The following is a 24,201-nucleotide window of genomic DNA, read 5'->3' on the forward strand; positions in this document are numbered from 1 at the left end:
CAATGGATAGAAGGGTTAAATTATGGTATTCAGTGACATTATAGAGTGATTGTATGTATCAACATTTTGTGTGTGTGTTTTAGAATAGCTAGAAGAGAGGATTTTGCTTGTTCCCAGCACAAAGAAGTGGTAAATGTTTGAGATGAGGGATGTGCTAGTTACCCTGGTTTCATCATTAAACATCATATATACGTACTGAAAAATCACACTGTATCCACAAACATACCATTATTATTCATCAGTTAAATATAACAATTTGAAACCTTATGTTTTTAATGGCATAATTAATAAGTAAAGTGCAGAGAAAAAATAATACAGATATGTACAGTACTGTGTTTTTCATGTTTGATGGGTGATCGCTGAATGCTTTTTTTTTTGTCTTTTTCTCTCTCCCCTCTCGTGATGAAACAGCCGATTCTGGTGACCAAGACGAGCACACGGTCCACGACACAGCTCTACCGCCTGTCAATAGTAGCACCATCGCTGCTCCCATCACGGACCCTTCTCAGAAGTTCCCTCAATACCTACCTCTTTCCACAGAGGATAATTTAGGTCCTCTACCTGAAAACTGGGAGATGGCCTATACCGAAAATGGCGAAGTCTATTTCATAGAGTAAAGTATACCATTATTTCCACCTGAACCTCTCTTTTCCTTTTCCTCCCTTCCCCTTCTGTCACTTCCTTCTTTCTCTTTAGCAGCTATCCGTGTAAATTCAATCTGAAAGGAGTGATCCTTCACTGATGGTATTTTCTAATAAGCTTTAAAAAGCTGTGTATAAAAAAAGGTAATTAGCCAGATCATCTGAATCATTGCGTCTGAAGAGTTTGCAGAAGCATAAGGTTATGATTTCCCTAAAGAGTGAGAAAACTACATTATGATATATACAAATTATGTATAGTATACTGGGCTGTCGGGAAAGTCATGCTGCATTTTTGCATAGAAAAAGAGAAAATACATTGCGACTTCTCTGACGATTCAATGTACAGCATGTATTAGTGGGCCCAGCAGATGTTTTAATGTTATACTGCTGGACTCCCATGTAGTTGACTGCAGTTAGAGTCCCAGACCCAGTGGCTTAAAACTCACACGAACACATGTGTGTGCGTGCCCAAGATCCTGAGAGGAGAATGGAGGAGAAGGGATTGTGGCATGGTCATCCTCTGTGGGGGGAAGGGGTTAATTTCTCACTTTCCCTCTCACTATCTCTGTCTCTCTGTCAAGCACATGTGCCCTAAGGCAAAATCCTCTTTATTTTTTTTTTTTAAAAAGAGAGAGAATATATTAGCCATTAAAAATTGTAAATCTGTTGCTTCTTTTTAAAAATTGGTTTAGAATTTTGTTGAATTTTTAAAATTCTGCATATATTCCTTTATGTGTGACTTGCAAACATCTTTTCATTGTCTTAACTAACTTTTTTTAAAGAATTATTTTATTTAACTTTATTTATTATTATTATCATTATTATTTTCCAGTTTGATCAGAGAGCCAGAGAGGGAGAGAGGGAGAGAGGAAGTGAGAAAGCAAGCCACCAGGTCCGAGACCCGAACTGTGGTCGGCCATGTGGGAGTCCAGCACCTTTAACCACCATGCCACTCGCCAGCCCTGTTGTCTTAACTAACTTTTAAAGAGTAGAAGTCTTTTAATTTTGATGAAGTCTGATTTACCAGGTTTTTTTCTCTTATGGATTGTGCTTTCACCATAATAGCTAAAAAACGTTTGCCTAATCCAGAGTCATACTTTTTGCTGTACTTATTTTTAGAAGTTTCATACTTTTATGTTTTACATTTAGATATGTGATCCATTTTAAGTTGATTTTTTTTACATTGTACATGGTATATAAATCAAAGTTAGAGAATATATAGGTGCGAAAGCCTTTCAAAACTTTAAAACTTAAGTCCTGCATGTTAAATACTTAATAAATAACCTTTGCTGAGAAGGAAAACAGTAATATCTGCAATTGAGACCATTCTGGAAAATACAAGATAATATGATTTTCCTAAGCCATAGTAGTCAGTTTTTAAAATACAGTGCTTTGACTCTATTATCTTCTCATTGGGGTTCATCATTTTTTATAGACCACTAAAAAAGAAAAAAATGGCCAATTAAACTATAAAAAGTAAAAGCACAGATCACTCCATTATACCCACATGGACTGAAATTGAAGGCCTACTGTTGAATAATGAAGGAGGACATTGCAGAAGAATACATGCAGGATCTCACTTTGGTACAATACATGCATGTGCACACATGCTGTTTATCTTCAGTGTGCACATTCGTGAATATGTGGATACAGTTTTATATTTAGAAATATCCTCAAGGTATCTGTTACTGGTTAGGTTCGAATTGAGAAAATAATTTATTTCCTAGTCACAGCGTACATCTATGGAGTTTCTTTTTATCATACTTAACATCTATTTGGTAATCAGAAAAAAAAACAACGAAGATGAGACAATGTGGTTTTCCAGATGACAAGGATGTGAGAGAAAAGGCTTGGTTCTTGGAATATCCTCTTTGAGAACCTACCCAAGAAGAAGTCTGAGATAAGAGAATGAGAGTTGTGTTGCTTTCCAATCAGAAGAAGGGGATAGCTCCTGATTCTTTCTTCTTTTTGATAAGAATTGCTTTTCAAAGACAGAGGTGGAAGACGTAGTCTTTTCCTGGGTGTCAGGGAGGTGTCGTAGAGAATATATTAGCCATTAAAAATTGTAAATCTGTTGCTTCTTTTTAAAAATTGGTTTAGAATTTTGTTGAATTTTTAAAATTCTGCATATATTCCTTTATGTGTGACTTGCAAACATCTTTTCATTGTCTTAACTAACTTTTTTTAAAGAATTATTTTATTTAACTTTATTTATTATTATTATCATTATTATTTTCCAGTTTGATCAGAGAGACAGAGAGGGAGAGAGGGAGAGAGGAAGTGAGAAAGCAAGCCACCAGGTCCGAGACCCGAACTGTGGTCGGCCATGTGGGAGTCCAGCACCTTTAACCACCATGCCACTCGCCAGCCCTGTTGTCTTAACTAACTTTTAAAGAGTAGAAGTCTTTTAATTTTGATGAAGTCTGATTTACCAGGTTTTTTTCTCTTATGGATTGTGCTTTCACCATAATAGCTAAAAAACGTTTGCCTAATCCAGAGTCATACTTTTTGCTGTACTTATTTTTAGAAGTTTCATACTTTTATGTTTTACATTTAGATATGTGATCCATTTTAAGTTGATTTTTTTTACATTGTACATGGTATATAAATCAAAGTTAGAGAATATATAGGTGCGAAAGCCTTTCAAAACTTTAAAACTTAAGTCCTGCATGTTAAATACTTAATAAATAACCTTTGCTGAGAAGGAAAACAGTAATATCTGCAATTGAGACCATTCTGGAAAATACAAGATAATATGATTTTCCTAAGCCATAGTAGTCAGTTTTTAAAATACAGTGCTTTGACTCTATTATCTTCTCATTGGGGTTCATCATTTTTTATAGACCACTAAAAAAGAAAAAAATGGCCAATTAAACTATAAAAAGTAAAAGCACAGATCACTCCATTATACCCACATGGACTGAAATTGAAGGCCTACTGTTGAATAATGAAGGAGGACATTGCAGAAGAATACATGCAGGATCTCACTTTGGTACAATACATGCATGTGCACACATGCTGTTTATCTTCAGTGTGCACATTCGTGAATATGTGGATACAGTTTTATATTTAGAAATATCCTCAAGGTATCTGTTACTGGTTAGGTTCGAATTGAGAAAATAATTTATTTCCTAGTCACAGCGTACATCTATGGAGTTTCTTTTTATCATACTTAACATCTATTTGGTAATCAGAAAAAAAAACAACGAAGATGAGACAATGTGGTTTTCCAGATGACAAGGATGTGAGAGAAAAGGCTTGGTTCTTGGAATATCCTCTTTGAGAACCTACCCAAGAAGAAGTCTGAGATAAGAGAATGAGAGTTGTGTTGCTTTCCAATCAGAAGAAGGGGATAGCTCCTGATTCTTTCTTCTTTTTGATAAGAATTGCTTTTCAAAGACAGAGGTGGAAGACGTAGTCTTTTCCTGGGTGTCAGGGAGGTGTCGTGATTAAGAGCTTACTTAAAAACTCCTGGGATCTCTAGCACTGACTAGTTGTGGGAGTTTGGGAACATACATTTACTTGTTTGCATCTTCATTTTCCCTATCTGTACAAAAAAGAACATGCGTATTATGCATTGAACCTGTATTGTCAGACTATTATGTGAGCTAGAAGAGACAGTGAATGTAAAACACTTGAACTCGTCCTCATCAGTAATCACTGTTGTTATTAGTTCTCACCATCATCTGTGGTTATTACAGAGGAGTTTAAATGTGTTCTAGAAGTAGATGTCAACTCTAAGCCTGGGATTTTGTACTTCGCTTTTGCTTTAAATTGACTTTGAAGGATGTCTGTTAGTGAGGAAGAACCGTGCAGAGAAAAGGAAAGTATGATAGAGGCATTCAGACCCGGAGTTACGTGTCATAAAACTCAAATTCTTGGAAAAGAAGTTCTAATAATTTCGCATGAGACTGACAACAAATTGGAAAGAAACAAATTAAGTATACTGATGGTTAGTGAGGTGCTAGCACCCCAAACTATGGCTAACAGGACACAGTCAGTGATTGGCCTGCTTTTCATGACTTAGCTTTTAGCTGATCGAAGACCAAGTTTGAGACCTAATGTTTAATAGAAAATTTATACAAATGTTGTGGCTTATGACAACTTTGGTTTACAGCTGCTAAGTACATCACTTATCTCTCAGCCTAAAGTATTTATCATGGGTACTGAGTTTTCAGGTGCCTTTGATTCAGAAAACTTCTTAGAATAGTAAGTTACATTTTATTTGTATCTCCTTTGTTATGCGTATATCTACTATGTATATATTAGTTCTATAGTTTGGGGAAATCTAAGAAAATATGAAAAATTAAAAAGAACATTTAAAAAGTTCTTTAAGAATTCCAATATCCAAGATTTATGTCATTGACAAATTTGAAATAAACTGGTTTGCCTTTGGCAAATGTAAGGATTAAATGAACTCTTCTTTTCCCTAATCTTTTCGGTTGGTTGGTTTGAGAGAGAGTTTTACTGCAGGGCGTGTGCATTTACCAGAGAGACAGAAAGTGAGAAATCATCCCCGCAAGGGGGATGGACACGCTGCAATCCCTTCTCTTCCACTGTTGTCTCAGGATTTGGGTACAGGTGCATGTGTGCTCAGTGTGAGTTTAAGCTGCTGAGACTGGGACTTGAACTGCAGCCGACTACATGGGAGTCCAGCGATATATCCATTATACCATGTGCTGATCCTGTGGATTAAATGAACTCTTAAGAAATGTAGATTGTATAAACAAGGAGTATCATTTGTAATTCACTTTTTCAAAAATAATACTGGATTGGATTTTATACCTTCTGTAATCGAATAATTATACCTTAAATCAGTGCACACTCTCCGTAAGGTCCTCCCAAGCCATTTTAGAATTTCAGACTCAGGTGCAATCTCTTCTGGTTTGGATTTGTTGTTGGAAAGCATTACTATTGTAGCTTTGGTCAAGGAGCAAATATTCCATAATGTGTAATTCTGCCACTTGACTTTTTCCTTTTTTTTTTTTAATGTTTTTCTTTCTGAATTACAGCCATAACACAAAAACAACATCTTGGTTAGACCCTCGGTGCCTGAACAAGCAGCAGAAGCCCCTTGAAGAGTGTGAAGATGATGGTAAGGCACTAAAACTGAGCTGAGGGCTCATTCTCATGAACAGATTTTAAAGTTAAAACAAGCTCAGTTAAGTTTTGTTTTTTTTTTTTTGGAGAGGTTTTCACTGTAGGGCGCGTGCGCTCGCCAGACAGACAGAGAGAGACATAGAGACAGAAAGCGAGAAATCACCCCCCAGGGGGGATGGTCATGCCGCAATCCCTTCTCCTCCATTCTCCTCTCGGGATCTTGGGCACGCACGCACACGCGCCCGGCGTGAGTTTTAAGCCACTGGGTCCGGGACACGAACCGCAGTCGACTACGTGGGAATCCAGCGACATAGCCATTACGCTAACTGCTGGTTCCCAAGCTCAGTTAAGTTTTAACAAGGAGTTTTTTTTTAAGGTATTCCAACTTCTAGTAAACGGGTGGTAGTTTACAAAAGCAGGAGAAATTTTGGTAGAATTCCTTCAAGAGAATAATTTGCTTATCCATAAAGGCAGGTGCGCCCTGATAAGACCATTAGAAACCGAACTTTTGTAGTCAGATGCTGTTTAAATCAAAGTACATCTTCTTCCTTCAGGATCTTAGAGAAGATGCTAGAAAGTCTCTTGGATTATAGAAACCAATGATGTTCTGGTTGTTCGCCCCTATTAGACTTTATCCCTATGTTATGAAAGTCCTAGAGGGAAAAAAACAGGAGCTTTTCTTGAAGCCTATATGGTTTGTTGTTTTTCAATTTCCCTAATCTTAACGATAGGGAAGCAGATCATGGCATGTTTGGGAATCTCAGTGTAACTTAGAATATTACCCAGACTATCTGAAAAAGTGTATTCTTCCAACAAAGAAGTCAGTGTTACTTAGAATCTCAGTCTCTGGTTAATCTTGGAAATGAACTAACTGGCTAAGTTTTTGTTGGGAAAGTTTATTCCAGGGCTTTGGGGTTTCTCATCACTTTTCCAAAACAAAAAAGCTTAAGACAGAGAAAGTACCTCTCATACATTGAGGTCTATCTCAAATTCTACAAAAAATGTTTTTTTACCTGAATGAATTAAAAGGGAAATGCTTTGTTTTAGTACTCATTGTTCAATTCAATTTAGTAGTATAATTACTGGAGACTTTTTATAAGATAGAAAAACTTTATTTGTCCTATATGGCAGAATTGTTGTATTGTGTATACGTGTGCGTGCGTGTGTGTGTTTGTGTGTGTGTGTGTGTGTGTGTACTGGAGGTTTGTTTGAAAAATGTAAGCCAGTAGTTTAAAGTACATGAATTCTTGTGCTCTAAGATCCTTCCTTTATACCTGGCTCTCAGATTACCTTAAATGAATGCAGAATTGTGTATTTGTATTTAATCTGAGCAATTTCAAGTGGAAATACAAGTCCTTCTGACATTAAGTGGTATGATGGAGATGCTCTTTTATTTTGGTTCTTTCGAACAGTACTTCTTGAGGAAGGGCTAGAATAGGTATGGTCAGCTCTGTTCTTTTACATGCTTAAGGGATAATGGACTGTTCTAATTATTTAGATCTTCTGTTTAATGTAATAGTGGTGACCAATTTTCAAAGATCAGAGCATAAAATACATTCAGCTATAAAACTTTGCAAAACAAAATTTAATTTTTGATGCCTGATTTTATTTTTTAAGGACTCATGCACTTGGCAAAGAGAAACAGAAAGAGACAGTGAGAAGGAAAGTGAGAAATCACCCCTTAGAGGAGAGTGGCCACACCACAATCCCTTTTTCTCCATTCTCCTCTCAGAATTTTGGGCACACACACACACATATGCCAAACATGATTTTCAAGTTCCTGGGTCCAGGACTCAAACCACGGTTGGCTACATAGGAGTCTAGTGCCTTAACCACTACACCACCTGCTGGACCCCAGGGCAGTGTTTCAATCTGCCTGGTTGATGATTTCAACTGGTTGTCGGGAAGAGACTTCAAATTCAATGTGATTAAAATCAGACTGATGATCTTTGCCCCCCAAATCTGGTCTTAAGTGTTCTGTATCTTAGTTGAGGGTGAATTTCTGCATACCCAAGACTCCTGGATTTGCCACTTTCTTCCACCTGTACAGCTGACCTGGGAACCAGATGAATTCATTTGGCCCTAGTGTCTCTGAGATCTACTCCTGCTTTCTTCCTCATCTGTCCTACCTGAGTCTGTGTCACATTCATCTCCCACCTGACCTCTTGCCCACTCTAATTCTTGGGCTGCACTCCGAGGAAATATTTGAAATATAAATGTGATGATGTTGTCAGGAACCACCCGGCAAACCCTCTGCACTGGCTCTCCAGTGTGCTGAGTCAGTGCTAAGTCCTCAGCTTGCTGCTCTAAGCCCTTTGTCATTCACATTTCTGGTTTTTCTCCCACTCTCACCTTCTGCCCTTCTTTCTCGCTGATCCTCATTGAGTTTGCCCCATGACAGTTCGATGCACAGGTCTCTGCTTTCACAAATAGTTACTGAAAAGCTTCTATATGTCCATGTCTTCCAGGCCCGTCACAGGTATCAACAAACACAAGAGACATAAAACCCTACTCTGGTGGAGCTTAAATTCAAGTGATTTTCTTACCCAAAGTCTTTTGTTAAATTTTGTATACCCTGCAGATGACAGTTTTGCCATGACTTCATTTCCAGATAGGATTAAGTTACTTTATTATGCATCTTATTCTAGGGAACTTGTCACAGTTTTAATTTTAGTTTTATGTGGTAAACTGTGGGATTTGTTCTCATCCAAAAGAGTAGTGATCTGCCTGGTTGTGCTCATATTGCTATCTTGTCATCCAGCAGCTGGCACGTTGTAGGTCTCAGTACGAGAAACACTCGTGGGGCTGGCAGATGGTGTGGTGGTTAAGGGCACTGGATTCCCACATGACCATCAGCAGTTCGAGTCCCGGACCTGGCAGCTTGCTTTCACACTCTCTCTCACTCTGTCCCTCTCTGGTCAAATTTAAAGAAAGAAAGAAAGAAAGAGAGGGAAGGACGTTAAATAAAATCATTCTTTAAAAAAGAAATTTAAAAAAAAAAGAGAAATGAGCAGTCATTCCCAGAAACATAATAAGATAATGTCTACATGGGCATTTTTCACAAGTTATTTTGTATAAATCAGATTCCCCTTTAAGAAGCAGTTATCAACTTATCAAGTTGCTGTTGGCAATTGTATAGTGTTTAAATCAAGAGTTTATAAGGTACATAGGGTCAAATTGGTTGCTTAAATTAATAATTGATTGATCGATTGATTCATTCATTCATCTGAGAAATGTTTTAGTTCCTAAATACATACTAGAAACTACACTGGACACTGAATTTATCGTGGTAAAAACAGGCTTACACCCTGTTTTCAAGCCTGTTTTTAAATAGGTTCAAGCCTGTTAAAGTCTCTCAAGCTACAGAGCAGGCTACTGTCCCCTCCACTGTAAGGGAACAGTTACAGTGTCTAACAGCCTGTTTGTTCCAAATAAGGTCTGTAGTATGTGACTTCCCACTTTAGAACAGTTACAGTGTCTCCTTACAGTGGAGGGGACAGTTGCCTGCTCTGTAACGTGGGAGACTTTATGAAATGATATTGTGTACTGTCCTGTGTTCTCTTTGCAATAATAAAAAAATGTTTCACTGACAGCAAGAAGAGGTTGACAATGGAAGGCATTTTGACTTGTTTCGCTGAGTGAAATTACTGAGAACATTTCCACCCTAATATTTTTTTAAAGAATTATTTATTTAATGTTATGTATTCATTCATTCATTTTCATTTGACGAGAGAGAGAGAGAGAAAGTGAGAAAGCAGACCACTAGGTCCAGGATTTGAACCACGATGGGCCTTGTGGGAGTGTCTAGCACCTTAGCCACCATGCAACCTGTGAGTCTCTCCATGCTAATATTTTTGAGCTCTCTGACTTAGAAAGTTACATAGATATAAACACAAAATTGGTTAACTCTGGCTCCCAATACCACCTCAGGACAACTTCCATACCTTGTTTCATTGAAGGGCATCTCATGACACACGTCATCTGTCCAGCTCCTTCATGAAAGGCTTCGAAGTGTAGCTTATTATGCAAACTACATTCTTGGTTTGATCTCCTCTTCCAGTTTTAGAACAGAGGTATTACTTTAAGTCAAGTTATGCTTTAATTGTGAGTGTAATTACCTCACTGATTAGAGAATTCTTAAAGGATTAAAAGGACTAATATTAAGAGGTCTAACAGCCTTGTTTGCTCCAAAATAAGGTCTGTAGTATGTGACTTCCCACTCGAGGACATTGAAACTGCAAAGATATTTGTCATCTTTTACCACCAATCAAATCCTGCTTTGAAATGCAGGGAAATGAACCATATAATTATTTTGCCAATATCAGTTCTGACTGTGTGATTTATACTGAGGTTACGAGTTTACTAGCCCAGCCAATAAAATAAGCCACAATACAGGTAAGGACAAAATGAAGTGATGTGTTTGCTGGTGTTTCTCTGAGGGGAGTTTCTCTCTTGGTGCTGGTGTCTGAATTTTTCTTTTTCTTTTCTGTCAAAAAAAAATTCCTGCTCTTCCTTTGGAGAAGAAGGGGTACACACCGAGGAGCTGGACAGTGAACTAGGTAAACCCTCCCTGCCTGCTGCTGCATGACTTACCCTGCATGGTTTTGTCCCAGCATGTTGCTGAATCCCTCTCTTTCTTTAGTTTGCACTTTTCCAATTTTGATTTTCATTCTAGCTTCTCTGCAAAAGGTCAACTTCATAGTCCTGGTGTCGTCTGACAGGCAGAGTTAGAATGCACGGTGTGGACAGAGAAAAGGCATTGAGATTAGAGTGAGAGTTCGCCGATGGGTGACAGGCAGTCTTGTAGATTGACGACTGGGAAAAAACTGCAGACAGGCTTGCGGTGTCCTTTGACCGTGAGGTAGCTTGTCTGGCCCTCATTTGTTTGTTTATTTAGGGTCGTTGATTATTTGAGCAATACAGTAAAGCAAAGCACACTAGAACCCATGATATGACTTTGAAGACTGTAGTTGCGATAAAATAATTCCAGTGGTTACTTGAATAGGTCATAAGTCTAAAGCCTTGCATTCTTATTCAGTCCTGGGCCGCATACGGATCTCACTGTAGTGAATCACCTTGCAACCAGAGGCAGCGTTTATATGGGCCATTGTCCTTAGACTGTACGTATCAGTGTGAATCAGGTTTCAGCTACTCTGGCCGTTGTAGATTAGGAATAGTTTTACATTAGCCACTCAGGCCAGACTAGTTTTTTCTTTGCCATTGAAATGCAATAAATTGTATTCCCTGCTTAGTTAAGTGCTTTATGTTCAGCTCTGAACAATATTAAAGTTAGTTTATATTCTGTCTAGTGCATTCAGTGACAAGAGACGAGAAAGCACAAGTTTTAGCTCAATTGCAGATGAAAGCCTTGGCTGACTGAAAATTGGCTATCTTTTCTTTTTTTTTTAATGTAAAAAATGGTTTAACATCAATTTGAATGGAACTATCCTGAGATTACTGAATCTGCCTAGCATTTTAAAATTGCCTTAAGACCTAAAAATATCAATATATAGAATGCAGATTAGTGCTTTCATTCTGTTTTGTTTTTGTTATATAGGTAATCAATCATGGTTGAGTAAAGTTATGATATGGTAGAATTTACTTCTGTTTTTCTTTATGTTTGGAACATACCCCTCTGTGATGGATACGTAATGCCGACAACGGTCAATAACCATTGAGGGATCTATTTTTAAAGATGTTTAAAAAGTTGTTCTTGTGGTCATTGTGGTCGAAATGATTTAAGATTCACCCTGTGTAATAGAACAATTTGAAACTAATTTTATCAAAACAGGAATTGATCAACCCAGTGACATTAGACACAAATAAGTCTCTTTCTCATTTGCAGAACCAATTGCCTCCACTCTTACTGCCTGAATAATGTGTATGGGTGACCACTCTGCTATCTGCAGGTGACCGCTGGAGATAACACAGCTTTCTGCAGGGGCATGACCTTATTTGTGCCTGTGAAAGTTCAACTCTTGAAATTTTCAGGAAAGAAGTTTTTGTATTTTTCCTCCTTGTAACTTAATGCCATGGAAACTGTCCTGTGCTGTTGAAGACTCTAAAAAATGACTTCTAATGTCTGCACAGTATCACTTCTGTGATCATGGCTGTAAGTCAGGGACACGGTTTGGTGTTGTGGAGCTGTCTCTGAGGTCAGATCAGGATGCCTGGCTCCCCTCCTTACTGGTCATGTGACCTTGGCGAGGCCACCTTCTTTTAGCTTCCCTCCTTATCTGTGAAGAGGTTAGACAGAGAAGTTTCCCATGTATTTGTGAAGAGCCTTAATGAAAATCTGTTTTAACATTTGTCCCTGTGATCCGCACATATTTTTTCTATTATAGATTGAGCATCCCTAATTTGAAAACCCGAAATCTAAAATTTGAAACTTTCTGAGTGCTGACATGACTTTTGCTTGCTTTTCTTTTCTTTTTTTTCGAGACTTTTTGCTATAGGGTGTGTGCGCTTACCAGAAAGACAGAGAGAGACAGAGAGACAGAAAGCGAGGAATCACCCTCTGGGGGGGATGGCCACGCGGCAATCCCTTCTCCTCCATTCTCCTCCCAGGATCTTGGGCACGCACGCACACATGCCTAGTGTGATTTTTTTTTTTAATTTTTTAATTTTTATTTTTTAGTATCTTTTTTTTTTTTTTAAATCAAGAACCAATGAGCTTAGATGGATACAAATGTCCCAATGGACTTTAAAGTACTTGGCCAACGTACTTGCCCCAAATGACTCCAAGTGTTCCACTCTTCTGGTTGCCCCTGAATACTTGAGGCAGGAACTTCCTAGCAGTTAAACAAGACAATAAACAGGACATATCCAAAATGTGTTTATTGGGATGGTTTCCCACTCATCTTGAGTCAGGATGCTTTTAGTGCTGCTTCCTCCTGAAGGAACATCCTTCTGTAAGCCTCACTTTTCCTCCTGTAGGCTGGCAGAGGACAGTGGAGCAGCCAACGCACAAAACTACCATTTGTGCATGGCTAAAGACTGTGGTGGTTTTATAGCATCCTGAGCACTTCACATCCATGGAGTAGGAATCTGGGCTCTGCACCAGGCGCTTCTTCTTGTGTTTCCTCTTCTCCTCTTCCAGAGAGGGATGAAGGAGGTCCTTTGTGAGAGCCATGTTCTCGTGGGGAGGTCGTCACCGCCAGAAAGTCCTAGTGTGATTTTCAAGCCACTGGGTCCAGGATTCAAACTGCTGTCAGCCATGCGGGAGTCCAGTGTAGCTGCTACGTCATCTGCTGGTCCCTATTTAATTATTTTTTTAACTTTTCTGGAGAGAAACAGCGAGGGAGAATGAGAAATTGAGAAAGCATCCCCTATGGAGGATGACCATGCTGCAATCTCTTCTCCTCCATTTCTCCTTTCTTTTTGGTTTCTAGGTGCACACACAATTGACTGGCATGTTTTTTAGGATGCTGATCTGAGACTTGAACAATGCTATAGGCCGTGCAGGAGCTGACCATCTTAAACACCACCCTACTAGCTGGCCCTCAGATAAGAGACACTCAACCTGTACCGGTTTTATTATTTATTACTTAATTCTCTCTTGTTAGACTTTTCAATACGGCCTTATGGTCTTTTTTTTTCCCATTAGCATGGAATTAGAGAGGACTGTGCCTTAGAGAACTTATACAAATGTGTTCTTCCTTTGGATAAGGTAGAGAAATGACCCTTGATTTTTACCTGCATATGTACAGAGTAGTCTACACACACACACACACACACACACACACACACAGAGTTTTCTATTACATTTGCTTCAGGTTCTATTGACAAGCTCACTGCCCATTTTCTTAATAGAAGGGTCCTAATTTCAAACAATAGCAACCTTCTGGTTTTCAGCTACAGTGCAATTCCAGATGTGACAAGGAGATACTGTGTGTAGTCTGCCTCAGAAAGGCGTGGGTGTTCAGCCTGCATGTTGGACACAGATCATTTGATTATAGAGTTGTCATTTTTGTACTGTGTTGTTTGAGCGGGGTCAGTAGCTCCACTGTGTACTCTCAGTTTGCAGAATCTATCACATCCTCTGCAGACAAACCCCCAGAATCAAAAAGCACCTACAGAACCTTCTTTCACAATTATTGGGTCTTCACGTGGTGAAATCAAGTAGGAGAGGTAGAGACAAGAAAACAAATCCCTCCCTCAATCAAAATTAAGTTATAGTTTTGAAACTTATTTCTGATTTCAAACATGATCTTCTAATCTGTACATTGACAAATCTCTTTTGAAAAGAACTTAGCATATTTGCTCAGTATTTGCTTCTGTGGTAACAAAACGGTACCCTGAGATTTTCAGAGGCAGGAATAGTGAATACTCAGGCTATATCCATCTTCCCTCTTCCTTGTATTCTCTTAGTACAACTGCCGTTGGTTGAAGTCCCCCTGTGTGCTAGGCGCTATGCTATGTGTTTTACAAGCATCTTCATTTAATCTACAATTGACCTTTAAGGGAAACCTGAAAGATGTAGATCAGAGATGTAAAGGAACTAGCCCAAGGCCACAGAGCAGTAGAGCTAACTGACAGAGCTAGAACTCAGTCCTGACCTTAGCAACACCAAAAGGGTCTCAGCTGCTTGTCCAGCTGGTCTGCTCCCTAATAGTGGTTAGACATAGTGCCATGCCTCATCAGGATTCTCCAGACTATTTAGTTTAAAAATCATAATATAATCACTTTCTGGGATTCAAATATATTCTGCCTTGTTCAGTTTTTTTAGAATCCAATGGTGAATTCTAGGACAAACATCTTCCTTTTTTTAAATTGATGACCCATTTCTATTTTAAGCATTAGGAGACTAATTCCTATTATTAAGTTAATCACCACATTGGAAATGAGAAATCTCTCTTTTCAATATAAAATGAGCTTGAAACTGGAAAATTTCTAGAGTTGGCTAATCTGCCAGAGAAGATGTGTTTAAATGGACTGATGTCCCAAAGCGCCGATTGCATGAGCCGGTTTTTGAACTGCAGAATGTTAGGACACTGACTAGGCAACAGGATGAAGGTGGGACAGCTTCTTTTTACGGACCTCCTTTGGACTTCCATCAAAGTCTGTGCCGTGTGGTTGAATTTTCTGCTTAGACAGTATCTTGCATTTATCTCTGCGTCTCTGATGTCTAATACATTCTTAGGCAATCAGTAGGCACCCAGTGAATGCTTGTCAACTTCATAATTGAGTGAGCTGGTTACGTAATGTTTCCCCTGTTTTATCTGATAATCAGATCATCAGACCAAGTATATGGGGGCTGCAGATTGTGAAAGAGGTCTGGTTCAATGCAGCATAACGTGGTCCCCATATAATCACTCTCCTGCCCATACAAATACGGGACTGTGCCCCAATTTTGCATTTTTTGAATCTCCAATTCCCCAACTCTTTGGAACTATTTTTCTGGTTCATTTTCATTTAAATGGGAAATTTCCAGCTTTGTAAGGGGAAACCATTTCTCAGTATGTGATTTGCATCAGTCCCCTAGACTTGTATAAAATGCCAAGTTGTATCAACATCTGCAGATTGGGCCTGTCTTGCATTTTGGTTAACTTATGTCTCCTGAAATTCAAAGACTTTTAAAACCTGTAAAGTTTTTGTTGTTGTTGTTGTTTTAATTATGAGAAAAGGGGAGGTAAACCTGTCTCTTTGTTTGCAAACAAGTAACATGTGGAACAAAAACCATGAAATTAATGTCTCCTGATGTGAAGCCAAATCTGAACAAAACATAAACTTCGAGTAATTAGTCTGTGTGTGTTTATGTGCACACATATGCCTGAATCTCAGTCTGGCACCGTATGTGGCATTTGTAAGCCCTCTGCCCCGATGAAATGGTCCTTATTTGAAAATAGTGACCGCATGTTTCTTTAAGTTAAAAAAAATCTATTGTTTAAAAATAAATGATACTTCAAGTGTTGGTAGTATTCCGTTCAATCTGGCCTTAATAGCTGCTGCTAGGAATAATGATTCACTTTGGAGGATGGTGTTATAGCAAGGTTGCCTTAACTACATTTACCAGGGTGGTCTTAACATTGAGTAATTGCTACTCTGCCTGAAAGGACTGTTTAATGATGTAAAATACAAGCTACTTGCTTCTTTTACCAAATAATCTGGTGCAGTGGGCCCATCCACAATGGATTCTTGTTAAAACAACTCATGGTTCACTAGTTAATGAAGTTCCAAATATTGATACGAAATTTTATGAAGTACAGTCCAATAGAACATGGTCGAGTTTTCAGAAAGGCATATACATACCACAATGCCTCTTTACAACCGTATTGAAAGGATGACAATGTTCCCCCATGGTTAGTGAGCTCTCAGCCTGCAGACCAAATATAGCATTTGAATGATAGCTGCATGCAATTCAGAAACCCAACTGCATGTGGGCATTTTTACTTACCCAGTAGCATTTTAATTAGAAACAAAGAGAAAATAAGATGGAGATTTTATTTTATTCCATGAAGAGCAAAATAGTAGGATATTATTATAAATTAAAATAAACTTTGATTTTCATCTTTTTTTAGAGAGATTTTTTTGCTTGTTTTTGTTTTTTGTTTATTTGCTTGTTTGTTTTTTACTATAGGGCGTGTGTGCTCGACAGAAAGACAGAAAGACAGAGAGAGACAGAAAGCAAGAAATTACCCCCTCTCCCCAGCAGGGGGATGGCCACGCCACAATCCCTTCTCCTCCATCCCAGGCCCTTGGGATTTGGGGCAGAAATGTACACACGCCTGGTGTGAGTTTTAAGTTGCCAGGTCTGGGACTCAAACATGGTTGACTATGTGGGAGTCCAGCAGCATAACAGGCCATCTGGTGGTCCCGATTTTCAGCTGATTTTGCTTGTGTGGTAAGGTGGTCAAGAAATAAAATGAGAAAACTATTTAAGGTAGGAACTTGGTGTTAAAAGCAAGTTTTAACTATATTTCCATTAAAACCCAATTTAAAAGTTGACTTAGAATAAAGGCTGCATTTTATTAAGTTTTATTTTCTTGATTAATATACCAGTAGGTAAAGAATTGTTTTTAATGTTAAAAGAAAGTGAACAAAATAATGCTTTTTTTTTTTTTTTGGTAAGGATACACAATTTTAATTGGATTTAAGCCATTTTTATGAGTCTTTTTCTTTTTGCCTAACTCAGTTGTTGAGAAGCCCCAGGATTTTCAAAAATATGTTATTTTTTGCTCTAAACAGTCTTTTATTTTTCAGAACTGCCTGCTGGTTGGGAAAAGATTGAAGACCCTGTCTATGGTATCTACTATGTAGAGTAAGTGCCTATCACAATCCAAATGTTAGCTTGTATCCCTGTATAATTATGTCCATTTTTGCTAAACAGAACTTGCCATCCTTTTAAGGTACAAACTAAGTAATAATTATTATTATTATTTACTTTGTAATGAAAATAACACTTAAGGGGCCAGTAGGTGGTTTGGTGGTTAACATGCTGGATTCTCACATGGTTGACCACAGTTTAAGTCTCAGACCTGGTAGCTTGCTTTCTCACTTTCTCTTTCTCTCTCTCTCTCTCTCTCTTTCTGTCTCTTTCTAGTGAGTACACATGCCCTATATCCAATTGAAAAAGAAAATAATAATAAATGAAATGAAAGAATGTTTTAATAAAAGAGAAAATACACTTATGTATACTTTAAGGAATAACAAATTTTCGACAGATCTGAAGGTCATAAATCATTTTATTAAATTCACGAGAACACAGTTCACACCTTTTACTTACAGCCTATCAGCAAGGCCCAACGTGGTCCTGGCATATGCAAGAACTTCAGAAGTATTAGTTGAATGAATGATAGATAGTGGTTGTCTTCTTCAGGAGGACCTCTGTGACCTATTCTTTCCCCTGTCCAGGTCTCTTATTAGTATTTATTTATTCAGACGTTCTGAAAGACAGCGAATTCTTAATCCTTTATGACAGGCTGCAAGGATTGAGAAGATAAGAGAGGACCTATCTTTGGGTCCAGCACCTCAGTGTCTCTCTGCCCTCCCACCCCACCGAGGAGTGTACGTGGAACTCCTGTTTCCCGTTGTCCAAGGTGTCAAACCCTCCTCAAGCCCTCTTTGCTGTGTACCTTATTCCAGCGTCGGGCACACACTTTGTCTTTTCCGAGAACCATTGATGGCTAAGATGATTCCCAAAGGAAGTAGAGGAGAGCCAAGAGATAGGACACAGACGAAAGAGTCTCTCATTTCCTCTGAAAAAGATGAGCGATAACTAATAAAAGCTTCTTTGAAAGAAACGAAAGCCGTGTAAGTGTTGTGTAATCGTAACCTTCCCTGCCCCAGTGAAGATAACTGGCATGCTTTCTCTTCGTCACACTGCTGATGATGAAAAGTCATTTGCATAACACCCTGGCGAGAGGAACCTCTGATGCAAAATGCCAGGCTGTAACATGCTCAGTGTCTTACTGTAAAAAATTATGAGTTCAATATTGCAAGTGTCCTTGGCCAATACTAACACTGCCTCCTCTTTATCTAACAAGGAGGATTGGCAATTTGGGGCATCAGAGAGGCAAGCTCAGCTGTCGTAAAATAAATTTCCTTTGTGTGCCTACAAGATCATCATCTTACTCACAGGTGTCCTCTGGGGTTTTTCTATCAGGGGCTCACTTTGCCCTGGCCCTCAACTATAATAATTTGGACACTAAGAAAAGGAAGAAATGACAACCGCTCTGGTGGGTAAAGAGACTTGGTTTGAGGGCAGAGTTGTTTTCTTATTATTCACTTTTCCTCCCTGTGTTTTATCAGATCCACATGCCTGTTAATGGTGGGCTTTTTTAAAATAAAAAAGCTTTTAATATTGGGTCGTTGGGAAAGTCATGACACATTTTTGCGTAGAAAAATACATGATTTTGCCAATAACCTAATAGTTAGGAAGTAAACTAGGAGGCCTTTAATAGAACGATCGATCTCTTGGGCAAGGCACTGGACTCCCACAGGGTCGACTGTGATTTGAGTCCCAGACCCAGCAGCTTGAAACGCATGCTGGATGCATGTGTGTGCATGTCCAAAATCCAGAGAGGAAAGTGGAGAAGGGATTGTGGCATGGCTCGCTCCCCAGGGAGGTGATTTCTCACTTTCTGTCTCTCTCTCACTCTGGTTAGTGCACATGCTCTATAGTCAAAATCTCTTGAAAATAAGTAAGTCTTGGCTTTTAAAAATAGTGAGTTCTAAATAATCACGTAATAGGTATACCCCTAAACTTCTAATGAACTATTACCTTGAATTTAAAAAAATATAAATATGTGCACATAATAATCAATATGTTTATGCTCATATGATGTTTCTATAATGTGTGTGTGTATATTGCACATATGAATGGTATAAATTTAGATGTATATACATATATACATATATGTATATATGTTTATGTGTGTGTATACACACAAACATCATATATAGAGATACGTACATATACACCCCTGCATACATTCACATACATGCTGATGCAATAAACAAAGCCATGGTAAAAAATATATATGTATATGTACTCGTGTGTGTGTGTGTGTTTGTGTGTGTGTGTGTGTGTGTATGCATTTTTTTCTTTGCTATGAACTTACTAATTTTGTGGCCATCTGAAGTGTCTCCGTCTTTATCACTCTGAGCACATCACATCTCCTTATGTTAGCTATATTTAGAGCCTCTGTGCCTAAGGCCTATACTTTTAATCTTGCCTCCACATCCACTGATCAGAATAGTTGACAGATGTCAGTGAGGTCCTTTTAACTTCTTTGTTTGGGCATATGCTTACGCTTCTGTGAAGCCGACTATAGAAAGTTACACAGGAGTTCTGATGTTGTATGTTACAGACAATGTCACATATCCACTTTAATCTCATTTTTCAGTAATTTCATGAGCTACTTCTTATTGAATTAAAACAACTTCCCCCGGCAGGTGATACCATGGTCCTTTGGGTAAATCAGAGATTAAAATCCTGGGACTTGAAAGCAGACAGACCAGAGCTTGTTGCCTGTTTACTGCTTACTAGCTATGTTACATTAGGTGAGGAATTACTTAACTATCCAGAAATACAGTTTCTTTACCCATAAAAGAGGAATTAAAATAGGACCTACCTCCTGGTATTACCAAGGACTTTAAGATAAAATGTGTGTAAAACTAGCAGCACGACCTTGGTGCATACAAGCAATCGGTACTGGAAGCGTTGCATTTTTCCCCTCTTCCTAACTGCACTTGTTGACACAAAGTTGTCCATAGCTCAGACCACCTGCCTTGCCCAGTTCTAATCAAGAGACGTGGCCTGATGAGCATTTTGCCATTGAGATCAGATGCTTCCTCGCTGAACATGTTTATCTTCTTCCCCAGCCACATCAACAGGAAGACACAATATGAGAACCCAGTTCTAGAAGCCAAACGGAAGAAGCAGCTTGAACAGCAGCAGCAACAGCAGCAGCCCCAGCCCCAGCCGCAACAGCAACAGCAGCAGCCGCAGGAAGGTTGGCCTCTTCCCTCCAGGCTTCCTCTTGAGCTGCGGAAATGGGGCAAAGCCTGGACGCTGACACCCCCGTGTGGTCAGAACTGGCCTCAGTGGTCAAGTTGTTCCCCCTTGCCGAGGAGTCCATGTCCTGGGGGGAAGGAATAAGATTGTGCTAACGTCCCCTTTTCTCCCCATCCCACTGCGCAGTTAAAATGGGGGTCCCAATTCAAAGGCACCCGAATCTCTACTTACATGGAAAGGAGCACCTTTACGCTGGGAGCCTTCTCATGTGAAAGAATTCTCTTGCTTTAGCAACACGTGTGTCACAACTGTTGTAGAAATCCCACTGCAGGGCCAGCAGTTAGCGTAATGGCTATGTCGCTGGACTCCCATGTAGTCAACCGCGGTTTGCATCCCAGACCCATTGGCTTAAAACTCACACTGGGCACATATGCGAGCTTGCCCAAGATCCCGAGAGGAGAATGGAGGAGAAGGAATTGTGGCATGGCCATCCCCCTAAGGGGATGATTCCTCGCTTTCTGTCTCTCTGGCTCTGTCTCTGTCTGGCGAGTGCACGTACCCTATTGCAAAAACCTCTTCAAAAAAAAAAAAGGAAGACAGAGAGATCCCACGCTGGGAGCATTTTTCCTTTAGTGGCATTACTGGGCGTGAAACTAACTTTTTAGTTTAGCAACATTGCATGTAAGAATCAGAAAGAACTGGTACTTTGGAGTGCTTTGTTAAAAAGTTATGTATTAACTCATGACCTGTGTAGAAATATGAACAGTTCAGAAGCCTAATATGTTCATTCTCCCCTGCTAACCCCATCTCATCTCGTTCTATCATCCCTGTGCAGAAATTTTCTAGGGATATTCAAATATGCATGTTTTCACGAAAGTCAGGTGATGTTTTTACAAAGTGCAGTTTGGGGATGGGTGTGTACAGTTGAATATGTTAGCCAAGCTGGAAAGTGACTCTGGGTACACCTCTAGGGTCACTTACTGTGAGTTATTTCCAGTCCTCCACAGTGACTAAGACTTCAGTTGGAACCCAGGAGGATTGGCAATAGGTCCCATTTGGATTTCAGAGATGACAGAAGACAGCACCTCAGCCAACTGCTGAAATTCACCTGCGGCCACCCCGCCACCTAAGACCAGCAGGTGTCAGCAGCCAGGCCCACGTCTCTGTCACAATAGAGAAGTTTCTCCCTTCCAGGGCTGCTTTAGTTGACTCTGTGTCTATCTTGATGTGTTTTACTTGATCTCACTTTGAACTCTGCAAACAGAGGGAACTGGAGCTTTTATTGGTTATGTCACAAAATTTCTATCCCCAGTGTCTTAGAAGAGAGAGACATTTCGGTATCTTTAACGAAGAGTGAGGTCAGGTATCAATTTCTTTTCATCTACACTGTCTGCCCTTAGTTTTATTTGTTTGGGTATTAAGAAGGTGAATCATATCTAACCATTTGAAAGAAAAACGGGACAATGCTTCTCTTCTTTCTTGTAGAATGGACAGAAGATCACTCATCCCTCGTGCCTCCTATAATTCCAAACCACCCCGCAAGCAATCCTGAGCCGGCCAGAGAAGCTCCACTTCAGGGTAACGTCTTTTATAATCGCATCATGATTTTAGCTCAGCACTCTCATTTTTAAAATAAAGGTATTTCATCAAGTAGCATCTTGTAACTCCCAGGTTGTTATTTCCTTTGGTAGTGAAAACCATAAATAATGAAAGGAATTGTAAATATTTTGTTAAACAGCCTTCTCAAAAAATTAGAAACTTTTTGGAATACATTTTTTTTCAACTATTTATAATGCTCTAAAAGTAATGACTTCCTGGAGCTAGCCATTGGTGTGGTGGTTAGGGAAGTGTTTACTGCTTGGTCGACAGCACTGGACCCAGCGACATGAAAAACACACCGAGCACGTGTGAGCATGCCCAGCATTCCAAAAGGAGGGAGAGATGGAGGATGGGGGAGAAGGGACTGCTGTGTGACCATACCCCATAGAGACTGCTTTCTTACTTTCCTTCTTCAGTGAAAGCACTCGCCCTCTATCAGATTAAAATGTTAAATGAGCAAACAAACAAAATCAGCTATTTGCTAAATGATCATTTAAACCAGTGTTTCTCAACGTCAGCATGGTTGACAGTTTCGGCTAAGTAATTCATTGTGTGGGCTCATTCCGAGCATTGTGGACTATTTTGCCACATCCCTGTCCTTCATCTGTGAGATGCCAGATTCACATACCCCCTCCTTTTACCCCTGTTGTGACAATAAAAATGTCTCCAGACATTCTCAAATATCCCTAAGGGCAAAACCATCCCAGAATTGGGAATCACTGATTTACTTTGGCTTAATGAGTATTTAATACTATGTTAAATAAGATAAATTCAAAACTCATTATTAGATATTTAAAGACTATCATCAACATACTTGTTTTTGACCAAGATTTTCCTGTAAGTCTAAGTGGTTTGATAATATTATGTGTTAAATTCTCATTTCTTATCCTTGCCATCATTTTGGCATTTATGCATATTTTACACTTCAGTGGATCGCACTTATTTACATTCACAAATTGTATGAGCTCCTTTGAGAGTTTCATTCTTAAAAATTGGAAACTCCAGAATCTTGGTGCTTTCATTACTTTCAATGATAAAAAAGGACTTTGTGGGTTTTTGTTTGTTTGTTTCATTTTAAATAAGAAAAATAGGACAGGCATCAAGTTTGAAAAGAGTTGGGGGAATGTTTGTGGTACAGAACCATTTAAAATAACTGCAACATTAATCTTCCTCTTCACATTTTCAAAGAGACATAACTATGTTAGTTATAAAAAGAGCAGAATAATTCTTTTTTCTAATTTCAATTCCTCCATTATAGTTTTCATAAATTGTTTTTCTGCTAACTGACATTGTTGGGAGATTAGTATTAATGTCAGTTTACGTAAAATAATTTTTTCTAGAATGGATACACATTCTAAAAAACATTTTTTTAAGAGATTTAAGAGGTGCGCTCACCAGAGAGAGTCAGAGGCAGTGAAAGGCAAAGTGAGAACCCCCCCCCCCGAAAGATGGTCATGCCACAATCCCTTCTCCATTCTCCTTCCAGGGATCTTGGGACACACATGTGCTTGGCGTGATTTTCAAGCCACCAGGTCTGGGACTCGAATCATGGTTGTCCATATGGGAATCCAGCAACATAACAGCTCACCATCTGCTGGTCCCATGGATACACTTTTTTATAGTGACAATAGCTTTAATAAAGAAAGAACATAGTAGATAATTACGTCCATTAATATCAACATGATTGTGACCTCCTCGATTTGTTTTCTTTTTTTATTTTTCCCACTGATTTGCTAGATAGCACATGTACTCACCAAGAGAAGAGACAGAGGAAAAGAGAGGGAATGGAGAAAGCACCTGCCAATGGGCCATGGTCACTCACAATCCTTTCTACTCCATTTCTCCATCTTGCCAAGATTTGGAGCACACACACACACACACACACACACACACACACACACGCACGCCCAGTTGTTTTTCATACTACCAAAGCTAGGATTTGATCTGTAAGTCAGCTATGTGGGGTCTGGCTCCCTGAACCACTAGGACGCAGAGCCAGACCACCTAAGTATTTTTTAAATCTAAAATTCCTTCTGCAAGTTCCTGTCGTCTCACCACCACTTGCCTCCTAGTCCATGAGCCACAGCAGCCTCTTTTCAGTTCCATGAACTGGTGAAACCGTGGCCCTCTTGTGTGCCTTTGCATAGGCTCTTCCCTCTGTTTGCTGTTGTTTTTTCCCCATGCTTTGCTTTGCTAAGTCTTGCTCCTCTCGGGTCCTTGCTGGATCCCCTGTCATGTTTTCTTGTAACCCTTGCACTTCCCATGCAAAGACTTCAACAGTTACAACCAGTGTCCATTTGTGTTCCGTTATTTCATAGGGCTTCCTCACTAAACTCTAAATCCCATGGAGGTGGGAGACTTTGGTTTTCTTGTACTTGTACCCCAAACCAGGCATCATCCCTG

The 24,201-nt window shown here is 39.3% G+C and overlaps 2 protein-coding genes across 18 annotated transcripts in view; one reads left to right on the forward strand and one right to left on the reverse strand.

The window, feature by feature from the left end:
* MAGI1 (membrane associated guanylate kinase, WW and PDZ domain containing 1) overlaps window positions 1-24,201 on the forward strand; it is a 794,937-nt gene that overhangs the window by 672,009 nt on the left and 98,727 nt on the right. For 7 of the 17 annotated variants that reach the window (XM_006160376.2, XM_027776543.1, XM_027776544.1 and 4 more), the window contains 6 exons: window positions 412-613; window positions 5,654-5,736; window positions 10,262-10,300; window positions 16,944-17,001; window positions 20,067-20,197; window positions 21,685-21,777. In XM_006160376.2, coding sequence (XP_006160438.1) covers window positions 412-613; window positions 5,654-5,736; window positions 10,262-10,300; window positions 16,944-17,001; window positions 20,067-20,197; window positions 21,685-21,777 — 606 coding nt within the window. The remainder of the gene's footprint in view (window positions 1-411; window positions 614-5,653; window positions 5,737-10,261; window positions 10,301-16,943; window positions 17,002-20,066; window positions 20,198-21,684; window positions 21,778-24,201) is intronic. The other 10 variants (XM_006160372.2, XM_006160374.2, XM_027776542.1 and 7 more) reach the window with 2 other exon arrangements.
* On the reverse strand, window positions 12,540-12,888 carry LOC106736195 (40S ribosomal protein S27-like). The gene has a single exon (XM_014592354.1). The coding sequence runs from the start codon at window positions 12,871-12,873 to the stop codon at window positions 12,619-12,621; it is 255 nt and encodes an 84-aa protein (XP_014447840.1). The 5' UTR covers window positions 12,874-12,888; the 3' UTR covers window positions 12,540-12,618.

This window comes from Tupaia chinensis, unplaced genomic scaffold, assembly GCF_000334495.1.
Source record: "Tupaia chinensis unplaced genomic scaffold, TupChi_1.0 Scaffold000682_1, whole genome shotgun sequence".
Taxonomy (NCBI): Eukaryota; Metazoa; Chordata; class Mammalia; order Scandentia; family Tupaiidae; genus Tupaia; species Tupaia belangeri.